Here is a 23,533-nt window from a genome sequence, read left to right as displayed (position 1 = left end):
ATCCTTACAAGTCTCTGGACTAACTAACACACACGACAAATTCCAAGAAGAGAATTTTATATGTGATAAAACTGTGACGCAATGTTTTCAGAGCTGTGGATCTCTCAAAGACACCCATACGTAATGAGAAATCACAAGAATGCCTTGGAGCTTGGCTATACCAATCTCATCAGTGTAGTAATGTCATCTATGTCTCTGTACAGTTTGCCTATAGCTCTTTTACATACACACATTGTCAGCTTAGTTCTTGTTTTACATTTGTTGAAAATGCCAGAGAGGAAAAGGTACAACATGTAAAAGGGAAGATCTGAGGCTCAGCATGGATGATTATTTAACTTTTGATGTGTGATTAAGGTACAACATACAAAATAGCTAGTCATGAATGATTGGTATAAAACAGAATGGCATGGGTTAATTCATTATGTGACACAATCTGGTCCACGGAGACCAAAGGAGGTTTATTTTTTTTGAAAATTGAGTTAATACTCTAAGTATTACCTTATACAAATACAGAAAGTCAAAAAATTAAGGTACCAGTTATGTTCACCCCTGTATATCCTAAATAAAGATAAATATGTCAAAATTAAAACAAGCAGTCAATACCTGTACTCTCTTTAGCTCTGATTTAAGACCTTATTTGTTGGAATTGGTTGAGAATTAAAGAAACAGTGATCTAAAAACCTAATGAAGAAACGAAATCAAAAGTTGCACTTTTGTGTTCTAATCAATGAAAGCACGACACTAGTTTTAACATGCTAATCAATGGAAGCGCAGCGCTAGTTCTCTTGTTCACGAATGCTTTGTGTACAAATCAATAGGGCATTTAATGCAGCAAACTGCAACTTTTAAATTGGTATCTTCCTTGGGTTTTGGGATCGCTGTGTCTTTATTTCTTGAACAATTTCAACGAATGAGGTCTTAAATTTGAGCTAAATGATGCAGCTATTGGCTGCTGGTTCCAATTATGACATATCTGTCTTTGTTTAGGATATGCAGGGGGTGAACATAACTGGTCCCTTAATTTTTTGGCTTATTGTATTAAGCTATCATTATACTGATAACACCAAAGGTCTAGCATACTTGGTTCTAATTAAAGTTATGAAGTTTTGTGATGTCTATTTTCTTATGTATTTTATTGTTTTTACTCCATATTTTTACCTTTATGTCAATTTCAAATTTACCAGCTTTGGACCAGATCATGTCACATAATGAAATTTTATAGAGGGAGAAGAGAAGAACAGATCATATGCATAGCACACATCAGCAATAGTAACTTTCTCATTTAAAATAACCAATTTAACTTCCTCAGTTTCAACAGTCATTGCTGCATTATAGACACATGTTTATTTATAATGGTTTCAAAATATGTACATATATCAGCAAAAAGATGAATTGTAGTACATAAAAATAACATAGCATGATTTTTTGCATATATTTAATAGTGTAAAAACAGTAAAACATACAAGTCAGTTGGATTGGGTCGAGTCATCACACTCCCAGAGGGGTGGGGAAAGGAACAAGAGAACAAAGCACTTAATACCAAATTCAGTCTTGCAATCCAGCAAGGTACCCATCAATTTATTTGTATGAAGATAGAAAGATATCTGCATTACTCCCGATTCCAGAAAAATACTGCACTAATTAAAACAATTATCCTCTTTTGCCAAATACAAAATAGCTCAATCCTAATCCTTTAGTTAGAACTAAGTGGCAATAAGTAAAATTTAAATATTTTGCAATTTCGGGGGAAATTTCTTACAACTGTTCTTACAATATTCAAAAACTTGGAAGAAGTCTAAGCACTCAAAATCTTCAGTATATGCTAAAAGTTTGCTCGTAATTTTAAAACATCGTATGTCAATTTCCAATAATTATTAATAAACAAGATTCGAAACATTGTTTTTTAAAAATTAGAATGCATATACAAGTCTTTGGGTCTTGATTATTACAGCATACAAAAAACACCCTAAAAACACACATTTTTGGCCCTTACTTCCAAAATTGACCAAATATTAAAATTCAACTTTTATTGCTAGTTAGACTAAACTAAAGGATTAAGATTTAGCGTTTCATTGGCAAAAACAGGATAATATATTGTTTTAATCCAAAGTGCTTTATTTTTCTTGAATCGATAGCAGTGCTAGTGTGCTTACTTACCTTTTAGAGTTTGCTTTACTCTAAATTGTCTAAGTCTGGGCGACTGTAGTAAAACCAGGTGTTCGAACATTGGTTGTGACTCTAAGATATCACTGAGAGAGGGCAGCAGTGTAGCATTAGACCAATCCCAGAATTGCTCTGCTGTGTGAACCTGAATAGCACAGAGTGATAAGAATTGAAAGTAAATTACCTCATATTAGGATAACCATTTCCATTTTTATAAAGAATTGCAAATTCATTTCCATTTTGATTTTACATTAGGAACTGTGATGATATGTCTTGAATTTCTTGTTGAATTTGGAAGAATGTCTGATGAGAAACCAGATGAATGCTAATTTGCTACAAAGGTGTTGGCTCTTTAAAGTTGTGCCTTGTTATGTAAATCAGACAGTTTCAAATGCAGGATTTCAGAGCTTGCTCTTTTGCAATGCTAAATCCTTTCCCTATTTATGTGCACAAGGTAGTTCCTACACACTACCAGGGGTGTGAGAGGCCACAAACCAAAAACGAGGAAAAACGCTGAAAACGGCGTAAAATCGGGGTAAAAATGCCAAATCTGGGCTGATAATAAAAGAAAAAGACGTACATTTTGGCAATAAAAAACGAGGAAATCAGCTGAAAAGAGTTTGCAGTAATAGGTAAAAATACAAATTTCTAAACAAAATCAACAGTTGCTTTGTGCAATAGTCCAGGTTAGATAGTAAAAAACTTATTGTATACGTAATATATTTACATAGTACTCTATACTGTGTTTGAAATTTGGGGGTGATTACACATGCATTTCTGTCTTTTACATAGAGGCTGTAGAAAACCGATACTCTGACTTGTACTTACCTTACTGAATGCTCTAGTCCCAGTTGCTCTGCCTGATACAAACATATTGTTCACAGTTTGGTTCCAGTAAAACAAGTTTGGGTCATGTCTACTGTAAACAACAAATAGAGTTACAGCCATGAACATCATCTGAAGCAGAACCTTGAGCCTTGGTCTCAGTCTAGTTCTGTCGATTGGTGAGGTTTGAAGGTTTTGTCTTCGTAAAAGTTTGCTGTTAGATCCATCTCTTTTGAATTTCTGACCTGAAGGAGATTGTTTGTGTCCGTATCTCTTTGAAGCTTCAAAGAGAGCAGATGTCAAAGAGAGATTGGCAGGCTTTCGGCAAATACAACTGAAGATGCATAGCAAGACACCTAAAAATGGCTGTACCAGAAGACTGCTGACAAAGGATGACACAGCAACTGCCAAGATCCATTTGTAGACCAGCCCTTCATGATAGGAATATGTAAGAAAGATTGTCAAAAATCCAGAACCACCAAGAAGCAACAGTACAAATGGCCACATAAGTAATGCGCAAGGCCATGGAAAGCATGTTTTGCTCAAACATTGCATCACAATTTCAACTAATCTGGTGCAACAAGATGTTTGAGGAATGCTTTGATATCCAGATGGAGGAATGTTTCTTTCATTTCTGTTCACTGATGACTTCAAAGTTTCAACCCTCCTCTTCTTAAGCCTTGCTTGTTCTGCTTGCTTGTTGCTGTTATTGTTACTTGGTTTAGTGCCTTCCTCTACACCACCGCCCTTTCTCAGTCTCACAGAATCACTTTCCTGGCGAAAGATATTATATGCATCCTTATTCGAACTTGTTGGTTTCTGGGCAAATTTACCACCTGCACCTTGTTCGCCATAACCATCTCCACCATACATCAAAGGAGCAGGAAGCAGATCCTGCTTCTGACTTTGTTGCTTACGATGTCTAAGAAGAGACCATCTGGTAGGGCCTGTTCTGCCTTTGGTGGCAAGGATGACATCTGGAAGATCCATTGGGTTAAAGTCTTCAAATGGGCTGGTAGCATTCTGATTAACATTTTCTTGAGACAGACTGAAGATAGCACTGTGTACATCACTAAAACTACCAGAATCCTCACTCTCTGTTTCAGCTCTAAATGATGCAAATGAGTCCACACTGATATTTGTATCCAAGTCAGTATCTTCAATATTCCTGATGCTTCTAGCAGTAGAATGCTGTTTACTCAGATGGTGTGAACTTCTCATTCTGTTCTGTGTATCCTGCAATGCATCTGGAGGAGCAAGGAATTTACTATCCATGGTCTTTGATTCTATTCCTTTGTTTTCATCTTGCCCACTAGATAAGGAATCCTCTTTTATTCCTTTATTTTTGACTTGCCCACTGGATAAAGAATCCTGTTCTTTTCTGTTGCTTTTGTTTTGCCCACTGGATAAAGAATCCTCTGTATTGTTTCCTCCCTTGTCACTTGCATCTTTGCCTTGACCTGTACCAGAATCATCTGGTACTTCTACTCGGATCTCGTGTAGTGATGTTTCCTTCTTTGGTTTACTTTGATCTGACTCTACTGTCACTTCCTCTAATGACGCTTGTTTCTTTGCTACACTTAATTGTTTCTTTCGTTTCTTCACAACAGTGACCTCCACTTCATTGGTATTATCATCATCTACAACAGTCTCATTTGGTGTCTTGGGTAACTTTCGACGAACACTGCTGAAAACTGCAAGGAGGAAGTATTGTACTGGAAGAGCTAATACCATAGCTTGTATGCCAGTCATAATGTCATCAGTTTCTATCATCCATGTTGGTTCCTTTGGTTCTGAGACAGTTTTGGGGAAGATGAACTCATTGAGTGCCTGTAATGATAAAACATAATGAGTAAAAAGAATTAATTGTGGTAATCGTAGTTGCTTTGTGTTACATTAAGCTCAATATACTAAAAAGAAAGGCCACCTGTGTGTCACCTTCTTCCCAAAATTTGGACCTTTTTCAACCAAAAAGCATAAAACACTTTTTTTAAACATTTTTTTCTAGAAAATGAAAAAACGTTTATTCTTGTGTTTCCATACCAAGGTTAACACACAGATCATACTAGTTTAGCATGCTGGTCATGTAGGTGCTGATGTTTCTGAACATCTATTTGACTTATAAATAATCAAATTTTATTTCTCGCATTGTATTGTCAGCTGCAGGTATCCAATAGACCTGACAACATTAATGTTTATACTAATAAGACATAGCCAATATTTTAACTTGTACCCCAAAATACCCTAGGCAATATATGCATGAACTCTTTATGATGTCACAGTGCTAGTCAAATGACATCATCATCATAAATGTACAATTGAAGAGATTTGGTGCCAAGTGATATCATGGTGCCAAGTGATATCATGTTTAATTCAATGCACTGGTTGATAATTTGATTTCAGAGCACAGTCAACAATTTAGGTGACATCAAGAATATGACATGAAGTATTTAGTTGTATATATGCGACACAGTCTGATCCCATCAGGCCAAAGCATGTAATTTTTTAATTTGAATTATTATTAACCAGTAAACCAACTACCAGGGCCGTAGCAAGCGGGGCAGCCGGGGATGCCATGGCCGCCCCACTTTTTGAGAAATTTGTTATGTTTTTCTTTATTTCAATTTGGTCATATATTTGTATTTTGGCTGCCCCACATTTGTCATGGCCGCCCCACATTTTACAACCTTGCTACGGCCCTGCCAACTACACTATTGCTAAAATCCTTAGCTACACCACCATGTTAGCTTGTAAATATTTATGCACTCAGTATTCATTCCTCTGCAGCTTAAACCCATTCTACTATTGGAAACACTGAAGCTTTGATTCTCAATGGTTTTCTACTACAAATCTGTGATCAAAACTGTTTGGACACAAGCCATTTTTCTTATGGGATTTTCTACATTTTCAAATCGATCGGGGCATGTGCCCCCCATCCCCATGGATGCTGGTACGTCACTGTTGGATTGTACAAAATCTGCCTTGTAATCCTCAACAAAATTTATTTAAGTAGTGAGCCACCATTTCCTCTATCTATTTGCACAAATCTCTGGGGAGGACAGAGCATTTTTTCGAAAATAAAGAAATACACATGGTTCACAATGGTAAATCTGCAATCATGCAGCCATTACATCTCACATCTTCATCAATTATGAGAAGTTATGATTTTAAGCAGATGCAGATCTTTCAATCGACTATTGATCCTTGGTCGATCCTAATCATTTATAAAATGAATTAACTATTGTTAATTGTGATTATGTATGAATCTGTGCATGTAATGATGTTGACCATTAAGCAGCATCGATGGTTGGTTCTAAAGATCAAACAAATTTGGTTCTAGTGCCTCATGAATCTACATTTTGTAGGAAAAACACAAACAAAACAGCAAACAAACACAAACTTACCACAACTCCTAACATAGAAGCAAATATCCCAGTAAATATAACGCCAATACATTCAGCAGAACCAAGCCATCCCAGTAATGGTCTACGTATAAGATGCCACAGGGGCACATATCTAGCATATCTCTCTGAAGTACCTGCTATATCAAACAGGTGCATGCTGCCAGTAAGCATGGTCCTGTTTGCAGTACGGAAGGTGTGATAGGTGAATGGGCGCTTGATAATGGTGTTGCAGAGAAAGCGATATCTGTGTCCTGTTGTGTATTCTTCCACCATTACACGACTGACGTGCCTGGAAAAAATATTATCATAACAATTATATTAGTAAGATTGGATTGCAGGGACTGCCTTTTGAGAGGAGTGAAAGCAATAACTCCTCTACAGCTCTTCTTAAGTTGCATTTGCAAGAGCGATTTATAGCTCCTCTAGATGACTCGTTTTCTTTATGCTTTAATGGCCACAGGTGCAAACAGCTCTTCTAAAACTCTTCTTGGAAGAGACCAGAAGAGCATTCTACAGCTCTTTTATCATTTTCAAAAGGCAGTCACTGGGATTGGAACTATATTTATTTGGTACAATGTTTCTTTGTTAACAAAGTTTACATTTTGTTTAAACAAGAACCTAATGCAGCAGGTAAGTAGATAGGCTTTCTCAACAGGGACTATAACTGCACTGTTACTGTGTGATAAGGCAAAAAAAAAAAAAGAAAGATTGTTTGCTTGTCCTCTACAACTTTTTCAGAATTGATTTGATCGGTCTGGACTTTTTTTAAAATATTTTTTTTAAAGGTCATAGCCAAAACATGACTATATGCCTTTAATTAGCATAATAAACAGCCCAAATAGTTGTGAATTGGGATATTTTTCTTCTGTATAACACTTCATTCATGTTTTTAAAACAGTTTAGAGGTGTGTAGAAACTGTAAAAAAAACTTTTCAGGATGTCAAAAATGTTGAAAGAAAAAAACTAGCAAACAATCTTTTTTTTGTCTAACTGATGGCATACTCATAGAAATACTATAACTAATTTTCAAAGTAATCTTGCAAATTAGAGTCACTCTTTATGTAAACATTTTCATAAATTTGAACAATTAGAGCTATTAATCACTCTCAGTGAGATTTTCTCAACTATTTTAAAAATTATCTTGATTTAATTTACTAAATAATATTTTTAAAATTGTTTAAATCAAAGGACTATTAATTAAATCTGTGAACAAGATTCCCTGACCCATAATTTTACTGTGGAATTGTACATTTTCTGGACAAAATTTACATTAAATTTAATCTACATTAAATTTCATTTAATTAAATTGAACTGAATTGAATTGAATTGAATTTGTTTTCAAACAGGACTAAACTGGACAAAACTTTTGTGGACTGAACTCAATTTCAACTTGTAAAATATGAAAGTATGTGCCCTTCATTTATGCGAGATTACTGATCATACCATGCAGAGCTGAATCCACCACCATCATGGAACAGAGATATCTTTGTCAATTTCCCCAAATCTTTTTGAGTTGTTAACATAAAGGTATCAATACAACCACTGCGTAGAGAGATATTGTCTTCATTAATGAGGAGATTAGGAGAGGAAGAACGTCCATCTTCAGAATGCAGGACAACATATACCTATATGAACATCAAAGAAAGATATAATAGTATGTTACGAAAACCGAAGAAACTAAGCAGAAATGGGTATGGTTACAGCTATTTTAGTCCAAAGATTTGGGACATTGATATTTAGGAAAAAACCAAAACCAACTGTTTCAAACTCAACAAGTCCCTTATATAGAATAAGATTTGTTTTTTTGGTAGATTTGACTTACAGTAAATGTTTGGTGTTCAGGTGTTTTATATCTTTTGTTAAGGCTAATGGGTTTATGGTTTACCAGGGGTGCTCAAAATATTTTTGATGGGATGTGAAGCTCAAACCACAAAACCTTAACCTATTTCTAAGAGCAATTTTGCCCTAATATGGACCTGTATCTAATAATTTTAGTTAAAGATAGGTTCATAGATGGCAGATTTTACACCCAATCTTTGCGTGCAACACAAAATCGAACTAAGTCTACAATTTCTTGCAAAAAATAACAATGGAGAACACACCCCTTGTACCTCTCTGATGGTTTACCTTCTGAAGGTGTACTGGTTTACATTTTGAAGGCTTCATTAGTTGACGTTTTGAGTACAAAGCTAAAGCTCATTGACAAAATAACAATATCTGAATATTTTTTTATATACACTCAGTTTTAAAATATATTTCTTTGGCCTGAGTGGAACATCATATCACATATTTTGCAAAAACTACTATTCGGTGGAATATCTTGAAAGATGCAAATGAAACATTCCCTGATATATATAAATACCTTTGCTGTTGTGCTAGCAGTATATTCCAAACCAGTAAAGATGGTGACAATGTAGCATTTTCCAGACCCTTTTATACCCCTAAATATCTGCAAAACAAGATCAAAAATGGTGTTATTATAGCCTAGTTTGTTCTGTGCAAATACATTAAGGGTAATATAGGACTCCTTATAGACTTAAAGAAAGCTAACGAAGCTTGAAATTAGGACAGAGAAAGACCCCTATTCTACCTAAGCAATTACTACTATACTTTGATCAGAACCAAAGGGACAGGCCTTGTTATTGTACAAATTGATATCAATCTGTACTACTAAGTCTTGAATAGTGACATTGCTTGTGTAAATTGAACGCAAAGGAGACATGGCCTATATGTGTCAGTTTCTTCAGTTTTCACACAAATTTTGAACATGAAAGACAGATATTGCACAAGAAGAAAGTTTACTTTATAACCAGGAGGCTAAACCCTCACATGTTTTGTCTATTCAGTACTGATCAAAGTATACAATCTTTAAGAAGTATTTTCTGAATGTTTTCAGGGACTGTTTTGGAAAAAGAGCTCATTCTAACTGTAGCCATGACATGATAAAAGAAACATAAATGGAAAAAAGTAGTGATTAGTAGGACATTTGACTGAAAGAAATGTTGGAGTTCTTGTGTATTTCATTGTTTGAATCCAGAAGTCCAGTATAAGTAAAAGTATTTTGGCAAGTGATGGCATACTTAAGAATGGAAAAGACTTGGTGATGATTTATTTCTGCATCAAAATCATACTTTCTATTTCTGGCTGCTATCTTCAGTAGATAGCACTTGCACTAGTACAACACAATCAACCTATGTTGAGTTATATAAATATAAATAATACATTTTGGATTTATAAAGCGCCTTTCTCCAGATCTGAGAGGACTCAAAGCGCTGTAATTTTGCTACAATGGTGAATCATCACAATCAGATCGCATCAGCTAGGTTGCTGCCGAACGGCGCACACCTATCCGCATTTAGATTGTAACATCCACCAATTATCTGTGCAGCTCCCCAAATTCCATTGGGTGAAGGAAGTTTTTGATAATCAAACAACTATAATCACCGATTTTTGCGATACAGGAGGAAACCGGAGCATATCAAAACCTTTAGTAACATTTCAGAATCAGTGAATTCACGGCAGACTTGGCCATTCAAAACGCAACAGAAAACTGGCTAAAAATGACCAAATTTTTCTTTAAATCGCCAATCAATTTCGAACTAGTGAACTCAGAATTCTATACCCACGCTTTATATTACCTTGAGATATTCTTTAACCCTAAAATTATTTTTTTGTTTTTGTAGGTGCTTCCAGAAACCCGCCTGAATTTTTATTTATTCCATCTTTTCACTCATTTTGTTCCTTTCCCTGCGTGAGATCAAGTTTTTCTGGGTTTTCCTGTCAAACCTGCCCTGTTCCAACAGTCACTCTACTGAAATAGCGCCACGTTATTAAAAATGTTCTCGGGTTAATCGACTGTATAGACATTTTCCCTAATGGTCATCTAAAAATGGTTATGATAGACCTGAATTTAGTCTCGCCAAGATACAAAAAACTATGGGTACCCCTAATCAGAAGTCAATTCTAGTCCCTTCGATAACTCGCTGGGTCTGCCAGTCTTAGTCACAGCCTATATGGCACAGCATAATTCGCATTACGTGAAATACGACCAAGCGTAGACTTTGCGTGAGACTATACGATCTATTTTTAGCATGACTCCACACAGCTCAAGCGCTCATCAAGGTCACTATTGCTTTTCATTGTGTAGTGAATATTATTTTGGGTAAAAAAAATGTTACTTTTCACATAGAAAGGTTTTGATATGATCCCGGAGAAAACCTGCGAGAGCGAGCATGGAATTGGGATAAACCAAGTGTACATGAGTCCTTGGGCCGCACTGGGGCTTGAACCCGGGACCTCAGTGGTGCAAAGCGAGGGAACTACCGCTGCGCTAACTCGCCCTCCCATGTTTGAACTAACCCATTTCATCTTACAACTAACAATGCATCAGTCACATCACATACAGACCTATAAGTTTAATGCCATTTTAAACAAAATTGATTCAAATGTGACACAATCTGGTCCATGGGGGCCAAAGGCGGCAAATTTGAATCTGAGATAAAGGTAAAACTATGGAGTAAAAACCAATAAAGTACATAAGAAAATAGACATCAAAAAACTTCCAAACTTTAGGTCCAAGTATGCTAGACCCCCAGGCTAGACCTTTGGGGTTTTCAGTAAATGATATATAGCCTATTGTTTAATGTAATAATTACAGTAACTCAATTTTCAAAAATGCCCCCTTTGGCCCCCATGGACCAAATCGTGTCAGTGTGTCACAAATACAGATCTTTAACTTTAAAACCATGTTACAACTTAAAGATTGGCATGTAGAATTTTTTTTTTCAAGTGTCTTCTACATAAAAAAAATACCCTTTGAGGAAAATTAATTTAGCAATAAATAAGCTAGAGGTTAAATCTAAAACCAGTATAGTATAGCTCTGTGTGTGAAACACCTTTTTCAGTTTTAGTATAGAACAGTATGTGATGTGACCAACGGATGTTGAAAAGCTGAACCTTCATCAATTTCAACAATTGTATAAACAAATGTACCTTTTTCTTATGTCTTCCATCACAGATAAATGCAATGAGAAGGCAAATGAGCCACATGCCTCCCATACCAGATACAACATACAACACAAGCATGGTCTCTTTAAGTTCTATGAAAATGATGACATCGTCCACAATGAACAGCTGCTCATTTGGTGGAATCAAGAAGCCTCCTCCAAATGATGTCAGATGGTTGCAGCGGCAGTGGGTGAACTCTGCAGTGGTCAGTGTACCAACCTGAAAAGAGATAATGGACATTATAAAACAGAATTTTACCAAAATAAGCAAAGTTTTTAAATACAAAACTAAATTGACTGCATACTTTGCAGCAGGGTCTAAAGAAAACAGCCCTGTAAAATGAGCAACACTTGATGGATAGGGGCGTTTGTTTTGTAAAGTGTGCCCAGGCTTGTGAATCAATGTCTAAACATTGTGCCTGTGCATAGCGCACTTTAAGTCACCACGCTTTTTGATTGATAAAAAAGCCCCCATAAAAATATCAATTCTTTGAGGCCTGCTTTGCAGATGTTTTTGATGACAATTTGAAGTGATACATACGCAATCAACTTCATCAAAACACATATCGCGGACAAAAATAACCCAAGGCACCCAAAGCAATTTGCTTTCGGTGCCCCATGCCTTTTCAAATGTGCAATTGTGGACACATTATTTAACATGTGCCTTGACTGGTGCCCTAGCAAGCTTTACAGCATTTCTTAATTAGACAATAATGCACCAATGCTTTTTTGTTTCATTCCCATACTCGGCAGTGGGGTTTGACTCCCACCCTTTTTATTTTACCCCCACCCTTTTTATTGAGGCACCCTTTATACTGAAAATTCTGACCCCCACGCTTTTTACTGAGGCACCCTTTATACTGAAAATTCTTGACCCCCACCACTTTTTGCTTTTTTCGCTATTTGTAAACATTAACGAAGGCACACGCAATTTGGTTCGAAGTAAATAAAGGACGCCAAATTCTGCACCTATTTCACACGTGCGAGTCCAATGTTTTTCTCTCCATTAAGTTGATACATTATTACGTGAACAATGCAAATTATATGTGAAAAACTACTACTGTACTGTATAATAAGCATTTTAATGAATAACTGTACTTTCATGGCGTTCAAATGTTGTTCTGAAACTTGATGTGTGCTGTGTTTTAATCCCACGCTTTATATCATTCCACGCTTTTTACCCAAAAAATTTAAACCCCCACGCTTTCACCAATTTTCATAATTTCGAACCGGCACGCATTAAAAAGCGTGGACTGCCGAGTGTGATTCCTTTCTTTGTGCAAAGAAAACAGATCAAATTTTTAAGCTCTACACTAAACAGCAAACCTGTTGCCTGTGAAAGCCACTAGGTGTATATAAATTCAAATTTACGATAAGTTGAACACGTTGAGTATGACCATAACAGAGAGCAGACAGAACAAATAGAAATGAACACAACACTAAGAGCATGTACTTTTGCACTTGGAAAAATGTGCTTTCATGGAAAACTCTCAAACTAAATGTAGAATAAAAAGTACATTACTTGGTCATGATTTCAGCTTTATTTGCATTTGACAGTTTAAAAAAACACTCATTCCCAGCATTCATTCATATATGTTTTCAATGCAAACTTGAGCATCTACACACACAAAGGGCTATTTAAGTTTAAATACATACACCCTCCAAGAAAGACATGTCCCTAATCTCCTGTACAGGAGGGGTGTAGATTTCAAATGGAGTTATCCATTCAGGTATTCCTATTCCCTGTGTGGAAGAATAAAATCATATCTTGGGGTGTATGGATTTCAACTGGAATAGCCCAATGGATATTTTGTGGTGTTAGCACGGGTTACTACAGAATATTGCACTGGCATTTACCATGATACATATAGCCCTAAGCCATTCTTTCAATGGCTATATTCCGCATGTAATTGAACCAAAAAATTTATTTATTTCAGTTTATATTTTCTGGATGAGCTCTTGAGTACTCTCAATATTTAGAGCAGTATTTACCTGTCCATACATATTTATGATAAGGTATTGAATAGACAAACAAGCAAAATCTCTCATGTATCTTTTATCATCAAAATGTAGGGTGCATTAAAGCAAATCGTAAGCAACAACCATCACTCCATCCCCTCAAGCCAAAGCTTTCAAGCAATTTTCATAGAACAACTTCCCATCATGCATTGCTGGAATACTTTTCAATTTGAGGCTGGGTTGATTATTGATCACACTTGTTGATCAAACCCGTTAGCGTAGACATGACCAGGTTGATCACAACTTGTTCCCAAGCATTTTTACTTCAATTAATGCTCAAATAGGTTTGCAAATGTATGAGTTCTTTGAGCTTCTTTGGTATAACCTTTCAAAATATGTTTGGCAAGCACCTTTACTTTTTTTTAATAATAGGTGAGATTTTACTTGCTACATTTAAAATTCAAGTGCAATCCCGGGCAAGTAACAAGTTTAGTAGACACCAAATAGGCAAGTGTTAAATTTTAGCCCTTTTAAATCATCAAAAAGTTGTGCATACAAGTATTACTATTAATGTCCTGTGTCATGCTTTAAAATTAGAAAATCAAGAAACTTACTTTTGCTAACATTGAGTTATTGATTAAAACAGATGATAATTCTTATGTTTTACTTTGTTTTTAAAATCATAGAATCATTCACAACTTTGTTGGCAAAGCCAGCAAAGTCTAAAGCCCATGCCGATGAATAATTTTGAACCCAAAATGCAGATGTGACGAAAGGGTAATAAAATCCAATATGATGCCTTTGATCCCAAGCTGATCATCAATGGGAAAGAAAATAGCCTACATCCACAGCCATCCTGTCCTGTTTCTGGGAAAACTCATCTACAAAGACCTAACAGATGATGATAAGAAACCAAGTAACAGAGAAGCTAGAGGGTCTGCTTGGTGTAACAGACAAAAGCCAGATCAATGGAATCATGAAACTGTGGATGTACAATAATGCAATCATGCCAAGACTTAGGCCTATATAATAACTTCCCGATTAGCTTTGTGGAGAAAATGGAAGCTCCATGCACAAAGTACCTTAAGAAATGAGCCAGTATCAGCAGAAACATCACTAGCAATGCATTATACAAAATATATAAATATGGCCTAGTAAAATGCATCTGAAATAATGGCCTCAAAATAGCTGTTCCATTTAATTTACATACTCCCTCTGAAATGCATGTTCCATTTAATTTACATACTCCCTCTGGAACAGACCCAGGAACAGACCTTTATAATCAAAAACAAGAAGACTGCTGGATTAGTAAAATTTGCCAATCAGTGTATTTTATTGATTGTAATTGAAAGTATATGCATTCATGTTTATATGCAAAAATATTGTGCAATCATACTCTAACTATAAAGATTCAAATTTTGTCAACTTATACAAACAGTGTGTTTTAGTTGTTTGCAAACTGGAAAAAGGTGTTTTGGCCTTTCTTTCCGACTTGTCTAATTCAAATTAAGCAGTATGCACACAATAATAAGTTTCATAAAGCTTCACTTATGCAAGCTGCATCGAGAGTATTATACTTCCCACTAGAACTTAAGCATGTCAATATGGTCAAGGAATAATCAAACAACAGATTATCCAAACAAATTTTCGATTCATGAACATATTAAAGCTTCTAAACATCACATTAAAATGGAGTGTCGCTGTAATATTTATAAAGAAGACTTGCACTTTGATTAGACTTGGAATTATGAGGCTGGTTTCTGACACCTTTGCTAGAGGCAAGGCTACTTTATGAACTTCCTATCAATTCCATGTTTTCAGACTAAATTAATTGTAGCTCATTTTTGGTGAGTGTGAGCCCTATCTTGGAGATTTTATGGTAAAATTTCACAAGTAAAAACTTCTTGTTACATAAAAATGAAATTGTACATAGCTTGTCAAGGAAAAACCAGAATGGATCCAAAAGCAGACTACTTTTTTACAGTATAGCTAAAAAAGTGCTGTCTTTTCTTTATTTTGTATCAAAATAAGTAATAACAATGTCTGGTCAAGATTGGTATCTGTGAAATGAAGCCTTGCAGTCTCAAAGTGCTTTGAAGCTAACCCATACCAAACTCTCTGACACATACAGGGTGAGTCAAAAAAAAGTGCAATAGAACAAAGAATCGATATTTATGTAAGAACCAAGTTGAACTTTCCCATTATTAAAAGTTTCTATAAATACCACACTCAATAGTCACATTCTGTGAAAAAATGAAGTGACTCGCTTCTACCGTTTAATTTTTATGAGTCCTTTTGCTGCGATGCCCAATTTCATTATTTGTCCACGAGGTACCATGTATTTTGAATGGGAACACACAATGCACGATAAATGCACCAGCTCGAAACTGACTTTAACTTAATAAGGTTGATTTTTTGCGTTATTTTTATTTTTTTTTTTTTTCTGTTCAAACAAACCTTCTTACATTACTTTAAGTCCTTCATACCTCACTCGACTCCAACTCCCGTTTTTTAATCCCAATATGTCCAACTTACTTGATGTTTTGTAATTCACTCTACTCCAATTTGCGCGCATTTCATTTTGACATTTGAAAAACCCGCCTACAAATTTATATGGTTTTGGTAGAGAATAAACATCTTTAAAATAAAGGGAAAATGGAAATAACAACAAATAATGTTTCTTCTCCTTAAACAAGACCAAAGGCAATAACACTTTGGGTGCCCCATTTCATTTCAATGCCAACGAGGTTAAGAAAATGGCAGTTGTTCCAAATCTACCTTACACAGAGTGGGCTGACATTCAAATTTTAGGTGTCTCTTGGACAAACATTAAAATTGGGTATCGCTATAAATTGTGTCATAAACACAAAACAGTAAATGCTAATTCCTTGATTTGTTCACACAAGATCACTAATGGATATGTTATTTATAAAATGTTTTCAAATTTAAAAGATTCAACTCGGTTCTTAAATAAAAATGGATTCTTTTCTCTATTGCACTTTTTTAACTCACCCTGTACATCCACACCCAAATTTGAGATTTCATGATACTTATAAACAAACACTAAGATGGATTCTTTTAAATTACTAGTTCTGATACAATACAACTTTTCCTCACATTTGTTTTTAAAATTTAAAAATCCCTATTTCACTCTTTCCAGTCACATGGCTCAAGATAAAGTGAAAGTCTTGCCATTTTAAAATATAAGTATGTTGTGGGCACAATTTTGACAGTTTTTAAAAAACCGTTGCACAAATTCATGACAAGATTCAGGGTTCCCGTTAATGCTTAAAAAATGTGCGTCCGTGTGTGATGTGTGCGCAAGTTTGCTGACAAGGTTGCAAAAACTTGCGTCCAGACAGATTTTTGTGCGTTCCTCTTGAAATTCGCGATCAATCATACCAGGAAACGTCGCGGCATGCCATGATCATAACGGTTACCCCTTGTTGCTATACACCTACCCCGGGTCTACACCTCATCAAATGTTTTTTGATAAAATAAAATAAAAGTGCATTTTCGCCGTGATATTTCATCTCCAGTCGCTATGACATTTTTTTTCATTTCTGTGTCAGTTTTGGTCCAAAATATGGTCAGAAACAGCTGCAAAAACATGCGCAAAGTCTGTCAATCTTTAGCAAATCTTTGTACTTGTACTTCCGCTTTTCTTTAATTAACATGTTGTTGATGCCAAGCTAAAACACGCGCTGCCACAAATAATACAAAAAAGGTTATCATTTGGATTTTGTTTTTAAAATTGTTTTTATTCATCGTAACAATAATACTAAAAAAGAAAAATTAAAATACGCGTCTGGACGCAATGACACACACTAACGGGAAGCCTGACAAGATTGCACAACTTTTGAAACAAGATAACTCGAAAAATATGCAAGCAAAAGTTAAACTTTATCCACTGTTGTTAGAGCACATCAAAGTCTAGGGAACATTTTCTAATTTTTCCAAAATATACTTTTTAAACAAAAATATGTACACCATTATGTGCAACTTTTTACTGAATTTTGACAAAATTGCTTTTACAATATTTCGAAAAATGAGGCAATTTCTAAAAAACTTCTTTCAAAGGTCATTCTTTGAGCCTACAAGCATATTGAGGTTTATAGAAATTTGAACTGTCATGACAATATTGCACAACTTTTGAGACAAGAAAACTCAAAAATTACGCAAGCAAAAGTTAAAGTGTCGTTTAAAGTACATCAAAGTCTAGGCACTCTAGGGAACCTTTTCTCATTATATAGTTTGCAAGCTTTTAAATTTGTGGTCTGGCAACTAACCACTAAAAATACAAACCTCATGGAAATTTCTCACTATACCTACAAATGCATTATGGGTGAGCATGGATTCTTTGTTTGGCTTTCAAGTACCAAATCATGGAGTTGAAACCTAATCATTTTCCATGGTGCCAGGGAGCATGTTTTATGTATACTATAAGGTGAATGTCAAAACCATCCACTCACATCACATAACCGATTCAAGCTGATTCACCATTAGTTGAAAAGCAAAATGGTTTGTATTACTAATAGCTGCTACAGGAGATTGTTTGTAAATGAACAAACAAGGAACAGAAATCTCAAATGATTTTTAAATGTAAGATACCAAAGCTCATGCTATTTATACTGAAATGCAGTAAACCTTAGACGAGCGCGTAGTGTAAGGATACATCGCATATTTACTGCGTTACGCACTTGTCTCTGATTGGCTGCTGAGGCGATCTGTTGTTGCCGAGTGGAAATTTATGAATGAACTGTGCGCCGTACGCGTTGTTAGCGCCGAATTTGCAACATCACGGTAGTCGCGCTCGTAAAAGGTTTGCTGCATCTTAGTATAGGTAGCGTTAACCCCCGATCGGGGGTGAATGTCCCCCTAAATTTAAAAAATATTAATTTTTCACCCTCTATATTGGGAATATATGTGCAAGCTCGGGGGTGAACTCTGACCCTCTACTTTTGGACCTTACTCCTACCCCTGATTACACTGCAAAATATTTTTCACCCCCGAGATTTAATTTTCACCCCATGTATTTGGATTTTCTGCAAGCTCAGGAGTGAAAAACACGGGAAAACAACCCCTGACTTTCGAGCCTTAATGCTACCCCTGTTTATGAGTGCTTGGGTAGGTGACTGTATTACATTATGTTAGTAACCAAACATCAAAAAGAGGAAAACAGCCAACAAGCTGCTGAAAATGCTGAAATGTCAAAAGCACTTGTACAGCACAAAGCGTATATACATACAAAACGAGGAAAACAACATTAAAAAGGCTGAAATCCAAAATAATGAGGAATTCTCACATGTCTGATAGATAGATCTAAAGCCATTCTGTAGTCGGTTGTAGAATTTTATACTCTAGCCCTACAAAGGCACAAACTAGACTTTTATAAATGAGGGGGCTAGAGAGGAAATGCAATACCAGAGGGGTGAAATCTATACCTTTTCCATCGACACCTGTAGAAACTACAAATTCATGAGGGTTGGGGGCTCAGGTTCTGACTGGAGGGTTCTAGTTCGAATTCTATTTTGTTCAAATGAGTGGCTGGCATTGGCGACATATGCGCTGGTATTAAATGATTTTATTTGTATTGCCTCGTCTGTTTGGGCCCAAATTAAAAGAGGACGTATCTGACAGTGAGAACTAACATTTTATACGAAAAAAAAATACAATTCTATTTCTTATGGAAATGTTATAATATGGCTTTAACTAATAAACTGCAATGTACTTCACTCTGTTCTTCCATAATCATTCAAAACAAGCAGTAAAACTGCAATGGGACAGAAATAATTCCCTTTATGTCCAGCCTTGGATCTTTTTTCTATAACCCAAACCATTCCTTTTGTGTGTCACCTTTATTTTCTCAAAATTTGTACGCAAACGCTGTTAGGTCATATGCCCCCCTCTGAACTGCCTTAAGTGTACTAAAGGCAGCCATAGTGGTTATTCTTTTTTGTTATTCTGTTGATCAATATGTTAACTCACGCCTACCTCACATCCGTAGGGAAACCACTGCTCATAGGCTTCAGACCAGTAAAGACACCGTGCCGTGTAGATCTTCACATTCACATTAACAATCTCCTCTGGCTCTGTATAATTCATTCCATCCGGGATCAACTCCTTGATGCGATCATCGTGCTTGACCTTCAATCCGATGTAATAACTCCCTACAGCATACAACTCATTCTCTCCAATAAACCAAGTGTATGGGTTTGTAGTCATGTTAGTTGTAGCATTATAAACTGATGAATATAACTCCTCTTGAGAATGGGGTAGAGTTAACTTTAGGTCGTAAAGTTTTTCAGTTGGCCAGAAACCAAACCGTAGCCAAGCGTTGAGTTGACGTTTGATCCATCAGTAGGTTGGATATCAATATGAATGGATGTGTGAGAGTCAGTCAGGTTGAAATTGAAGAAACTGAACTACTATGTACTGAAGTCAGATGTACCAAGATCTTGTACGTTGTCAAATTTATCGGTGTGAGGAATCAGCATCTCAACATTGGATGTTAGGCCAGATACTAACATGGGTTTTCCTGTTTAAAAAAACACCAAAAACCACATAAAAACCTAAATCTTACTGATAATGCTTTAAACAATCCTAGAAATCAATTAAAATGTGCAAGAAGTTGATGATATTAATTTGATACTTGTGTCAAATCATATAATCCTTTCAGTGGGTTGTCTGCTTTTTCATTCCAATACAAGACAAATAAGTGTTATAATTGTTGTATCATGATTAGGTTTGACGAATGATCACCAAAGGGAAAAGTTGTTTATAGGGAAAGTTTGGGTTCAGCTCACACGGAAAATCAAGGTTATGTTGATTTTTTTATCCCTGCTCTTAAAGCCAGTTTTAATCTAGAAATCAATTAAAATGTGCAAGATGATATTAGTTTGATACTTGTGTCAAATCATAATAATTCTTTCAATGGGTTGTCTGCTTTTTCATTCCAATATGTTAAAACATGACAATAGTGTTATCTTTTAATATATCATGTTCAGGTTTAAAAGGAAAGTTTGGGTACATGGACTCTTCACACATAAAAATCAAGCAGGGATACCAGTGGCCTCCTGAAGTTGGGAAGGAAAAAAATATTTCATAAAATACTAAATGCGAAGCGTAGCGAGCGGAGCTCTCGTCCCTCACGGCGTGGGGTCCAGGGGCCCGCTTAAGGGCCCCTGGCAGGGTCCAGGGCAAAGCCCCTGTTGGGGGTCGAGGGGGCAAAGCCCCCCGAAGCCAGATGGTTTCTGCACATTTAGCACCACAGGAAAGGCCATTTCAGAGGGTAAAAAGAACATTTCAAAGCTCCTGGCTTGTTCTACACTTTTAATAAAAAGTGCTTCCTTCTTCCAGAAAACATGCTTTAAAATTTTGAGTTTCCTATACTTTTATGCACAAGAGACACTCTTAAAAATGTTTTTGGCTTTATTACATGACCAATATGGCTGATGTTGATATATGTGAAGCAGAAAAATAAAACAATAATTAACAATTTGTGCTTGGCATCCACTGCCTCCCCCACCCCACCCCACCCACCCCCACCTTTTGGTTAAAATTTCAGGACGACAAACATTTTAGCAGATTTAGCACCCCAAAAGAGACCATTTTTGATTTAAAAAAAACCTGTTTTAGACTTTTTTTGAAAATATGCTTCCTTCATCCGAAAAAAGTGGTTTTAAATGTTCTGTTTCCTATACTTTTGTACATGGGAGACATTCTTCAAAGTGTTTTTTTGGCCTAATAACATGGCCTACATGATTGAAATTGATATATGTAATGCGCAATAGAAAAACAATGATTCATCAAATTTTTTACCCACCCCCTTCGGTATGTGGGAGGGGGCCCACAGGGGGGGGGGGGGTACTTATGATTGTGCATGAAGAATACATTGTACCTGGACATTGTATGATAAGAGTAATTTGTAACATTCGGTATGTTAAACATACAGAGACAGAGTGATGTCACTACAAATTGGGACTAAGCCTAAAAAGGAAATACATAGGCATCCCTGATCAAGGTCATGATGATTTTTCTATCCCTGCTCTTCAAAGCCAGTTTCAATTGCTTTAGGGTAGTTTGTTACAACCATAATGCTCATTTTCTCATTACATGCTTATTTCGTTGTTTTTCAGCTCTAAGTTACTTTTATGAGTGTAATGATATTTTTTGTTTCTAATGTCTAGTTTACATACCTTGACCATCTTTCAATGCTAATCCAATCACAGCAGTTTTTACTTCATATGCACTCAAATGCCACGAAAATGGATTTTCTGGTGAACTGAAGAGCTGCATTATAAAACAAAAATGAACAAAAAAGATACATAAGACTATAAGGTTGTATACACATTACCACGTTTTTATATCTCACGTTTTTCTAGCAACGTTTTTTTCTTCTAGCAAAGGCTTTTGCAAAGTGTACGCGGCAGTTAAAGCACACGTTTGATGGGCGTACACACGCAACACAAACTTTGCAGATAGAATCTTGTTTTGAGATGACCGTGTAATCGGTAATATGATAAGTGGCGTAGCCAGGGGTTGCAAGAATGCAGACTGCAACAGGCTATAAAGTTAACCAGGACAGTAAAAATATCAAACATGTCTTTGAAGACTAGTAATATTCAAGTATAAGTAAACATGAACGGGAAAATAATTTCATGTTGCACCGGGCTTGCACTGGGTGAGTGTGACTACCCAGCAAACACAAAAACGTTTTAAAAACGTTTTAAATAAGTTATAGTTTGGCTTTTGGTTTAAGTAAAAACGTTTTAATAACATTAAAATGTCGGGTTGTATAAAGGTCATGATAACGTTTTAAAACGTTTTGTATGAAAACACACTACAACAATATTTTTTAAATGTTTTCAAAAATGTTATTGTAAGCTATTTTTAACAACATTTTTACCAAATATTTTGTCAATACTTAAATAACATTATGTTAAAATATTTGAACCCAGCAAACACAGAAATGTTCTTAAAATGTTTTTTCAAAACCTTTTAATAACATTTAAATGTCGGGTTATATAAAGGTCATGAAAACGTTTTTAAAAGCGTTATTGCACATATTTTGGGCAAACATTTTTCGCAAAATATTTTTTCAACCCCAAAATAACATTCTGTTTAGAATGTTTTGTATCAAGTTTTCAAGAATGTTTTTGGAATGTTATTAAAACGATTTTATACCCTTTATATAACCCGACATTTAAACGTTTTCTATAAAACATTTTTGTTTGCTGAGCAGTAGATTATCAAAAAATGTTTTTAAGGTTATGAAAACGTTTTATACTCTTAATATACCCTTTATATAACCCGACATTTAAACGTTTTATGACAACCTTTTGCGAATGATGTCGAAAACGTTTTGTGTTTGCTGGGTACGTGCCTGTACTAAAGGACCTCCAGAATGCTACACACATTTTTAAAAATACAAATGGAATACATTTTCCACATAGATTTCCACTGTACGGTAAACAAACTCTGTATAGAAAAGGTTGACATTGAGCAGACTTGGTTGACAATGTGTCACCACATAATGAACCATTTTGACGTATGAAATAAAGTAGACAACCAGTGCCACCGAGAGCCATTACGGGCCCGGGGTAAAATGATCGCATGGGCCCCCTTTTTACGGGCCCCTTGAGGTATCTTTTCTTTGCTTTTATTGACCCTTTAAGGTATGCTTTCCTTTTTTTTACGTGCCCCTACAGGACTCCAGGCCCGTGGGTAACGCACCCCCTTAACGGCGGCATTGTAGACAACATGTCCAAAATGACAACAATTTTTTAAGGGGCACACAGTTACAAACTTGAGAAGAACTTTTTTTTAATCTAAAATAAGAGCATATCCTTTATGTACGTGTATGCGCAGAGAGAGGGCAGACATAATTGCAGAGATTCGCAGATTATAAGTGAAGACTGATTTAAAAAGACTAGTTTGTGTATGACGCCCTGTCAACCAAAATGTCATACTGCGCAGGTCAGCAACCAATTACACAGCAAAACTAGTCTTTTTAATTTTGTCTTTAATAGTAGAACATGGCTATAATGTGTCTTACAAATGTGAACTGATTGAAAGATGTAAATGCTTCAAGAGGGAGAGTGGCAAGGACTTCCAGCATATCAACTATTATTATGTTTTACTTGAGTGTAGATTTTAAACATTTCATACTTACTT

At 35.8% G+C, this 23,533-nt stretch overlaps 1 protein-coding gene across 1 annotated transcript in view; it reads right to left on the bottom strand.

Moving 5' to 3' along the window:
- LOC140142379 (polycystin-1-like protein 2) overlaps nucleotides 1-21,652 on the bottom strand; it is a 125,689-nt gene extending 104,037 nt beyond the window's left edge. The window contains exons 1-8 of the mRNA XM_072164348.1: nucleotides 21,556-21,652; nucleotides 19,352-19,895; nucleotides 11,385-11,618; nucleotides 8,755-8,841; nucleotides 7,836-8,017; nucleotides 6,393-6,681; nucleotides 2,992-4,818; nucleotides 2,158-2,308 (exon numbers count right to left, since the gene is read on the bottom strand). Of these exons, the coding sequence (XP_072020449.1) occupies nucleotides 2,158-2,308; nucleotides 2,992-4,818; nucleotides 6,393-6,681; nucleotides 7,836-8,017; nucleotides 8,755-8,841; nucleotides 11,385-11,618; nucleotides 19,352-19,582 (3,001 nt within the window). The 5' untranslated portion in view covers nucleotides 19,583-19,895; nucleotides 21,556-21,652. The remainder of the gene's footprint in view (nucleotides 1-2,157; nucleotides 2,309-2,991; nucleotides 4,819-6,392; nucleotides 6,682-7,835; nucleotides 8,018-8,754; nucleotides 8,842-11,384; nucleotides 11,619-19,351; nucleotides 19,896-21,555) is intronic.
- Between the last annotated feature and the right edge of the window lie 1,881 nt (nucleotides 21,653-23,533).

Source organism: Amphiura filiformis, chromosome 20 (assembly GCF_039555335.1).
Source record: "Amphiura filiformis chromosome 20, Afil_fr2py, whole genome shotgun sequence".
Taxonomy (NCBI): domain Eukaryota; kingdom Metazoa; phylum Echinodermata; class Ophiuroidea; order Amphilepidida; family Amphiuridae; genus Amphiura; species Amphiura filiformis.
This window is presented reverse-complemented; position numbering and strand designations above follow the sequence as displayed.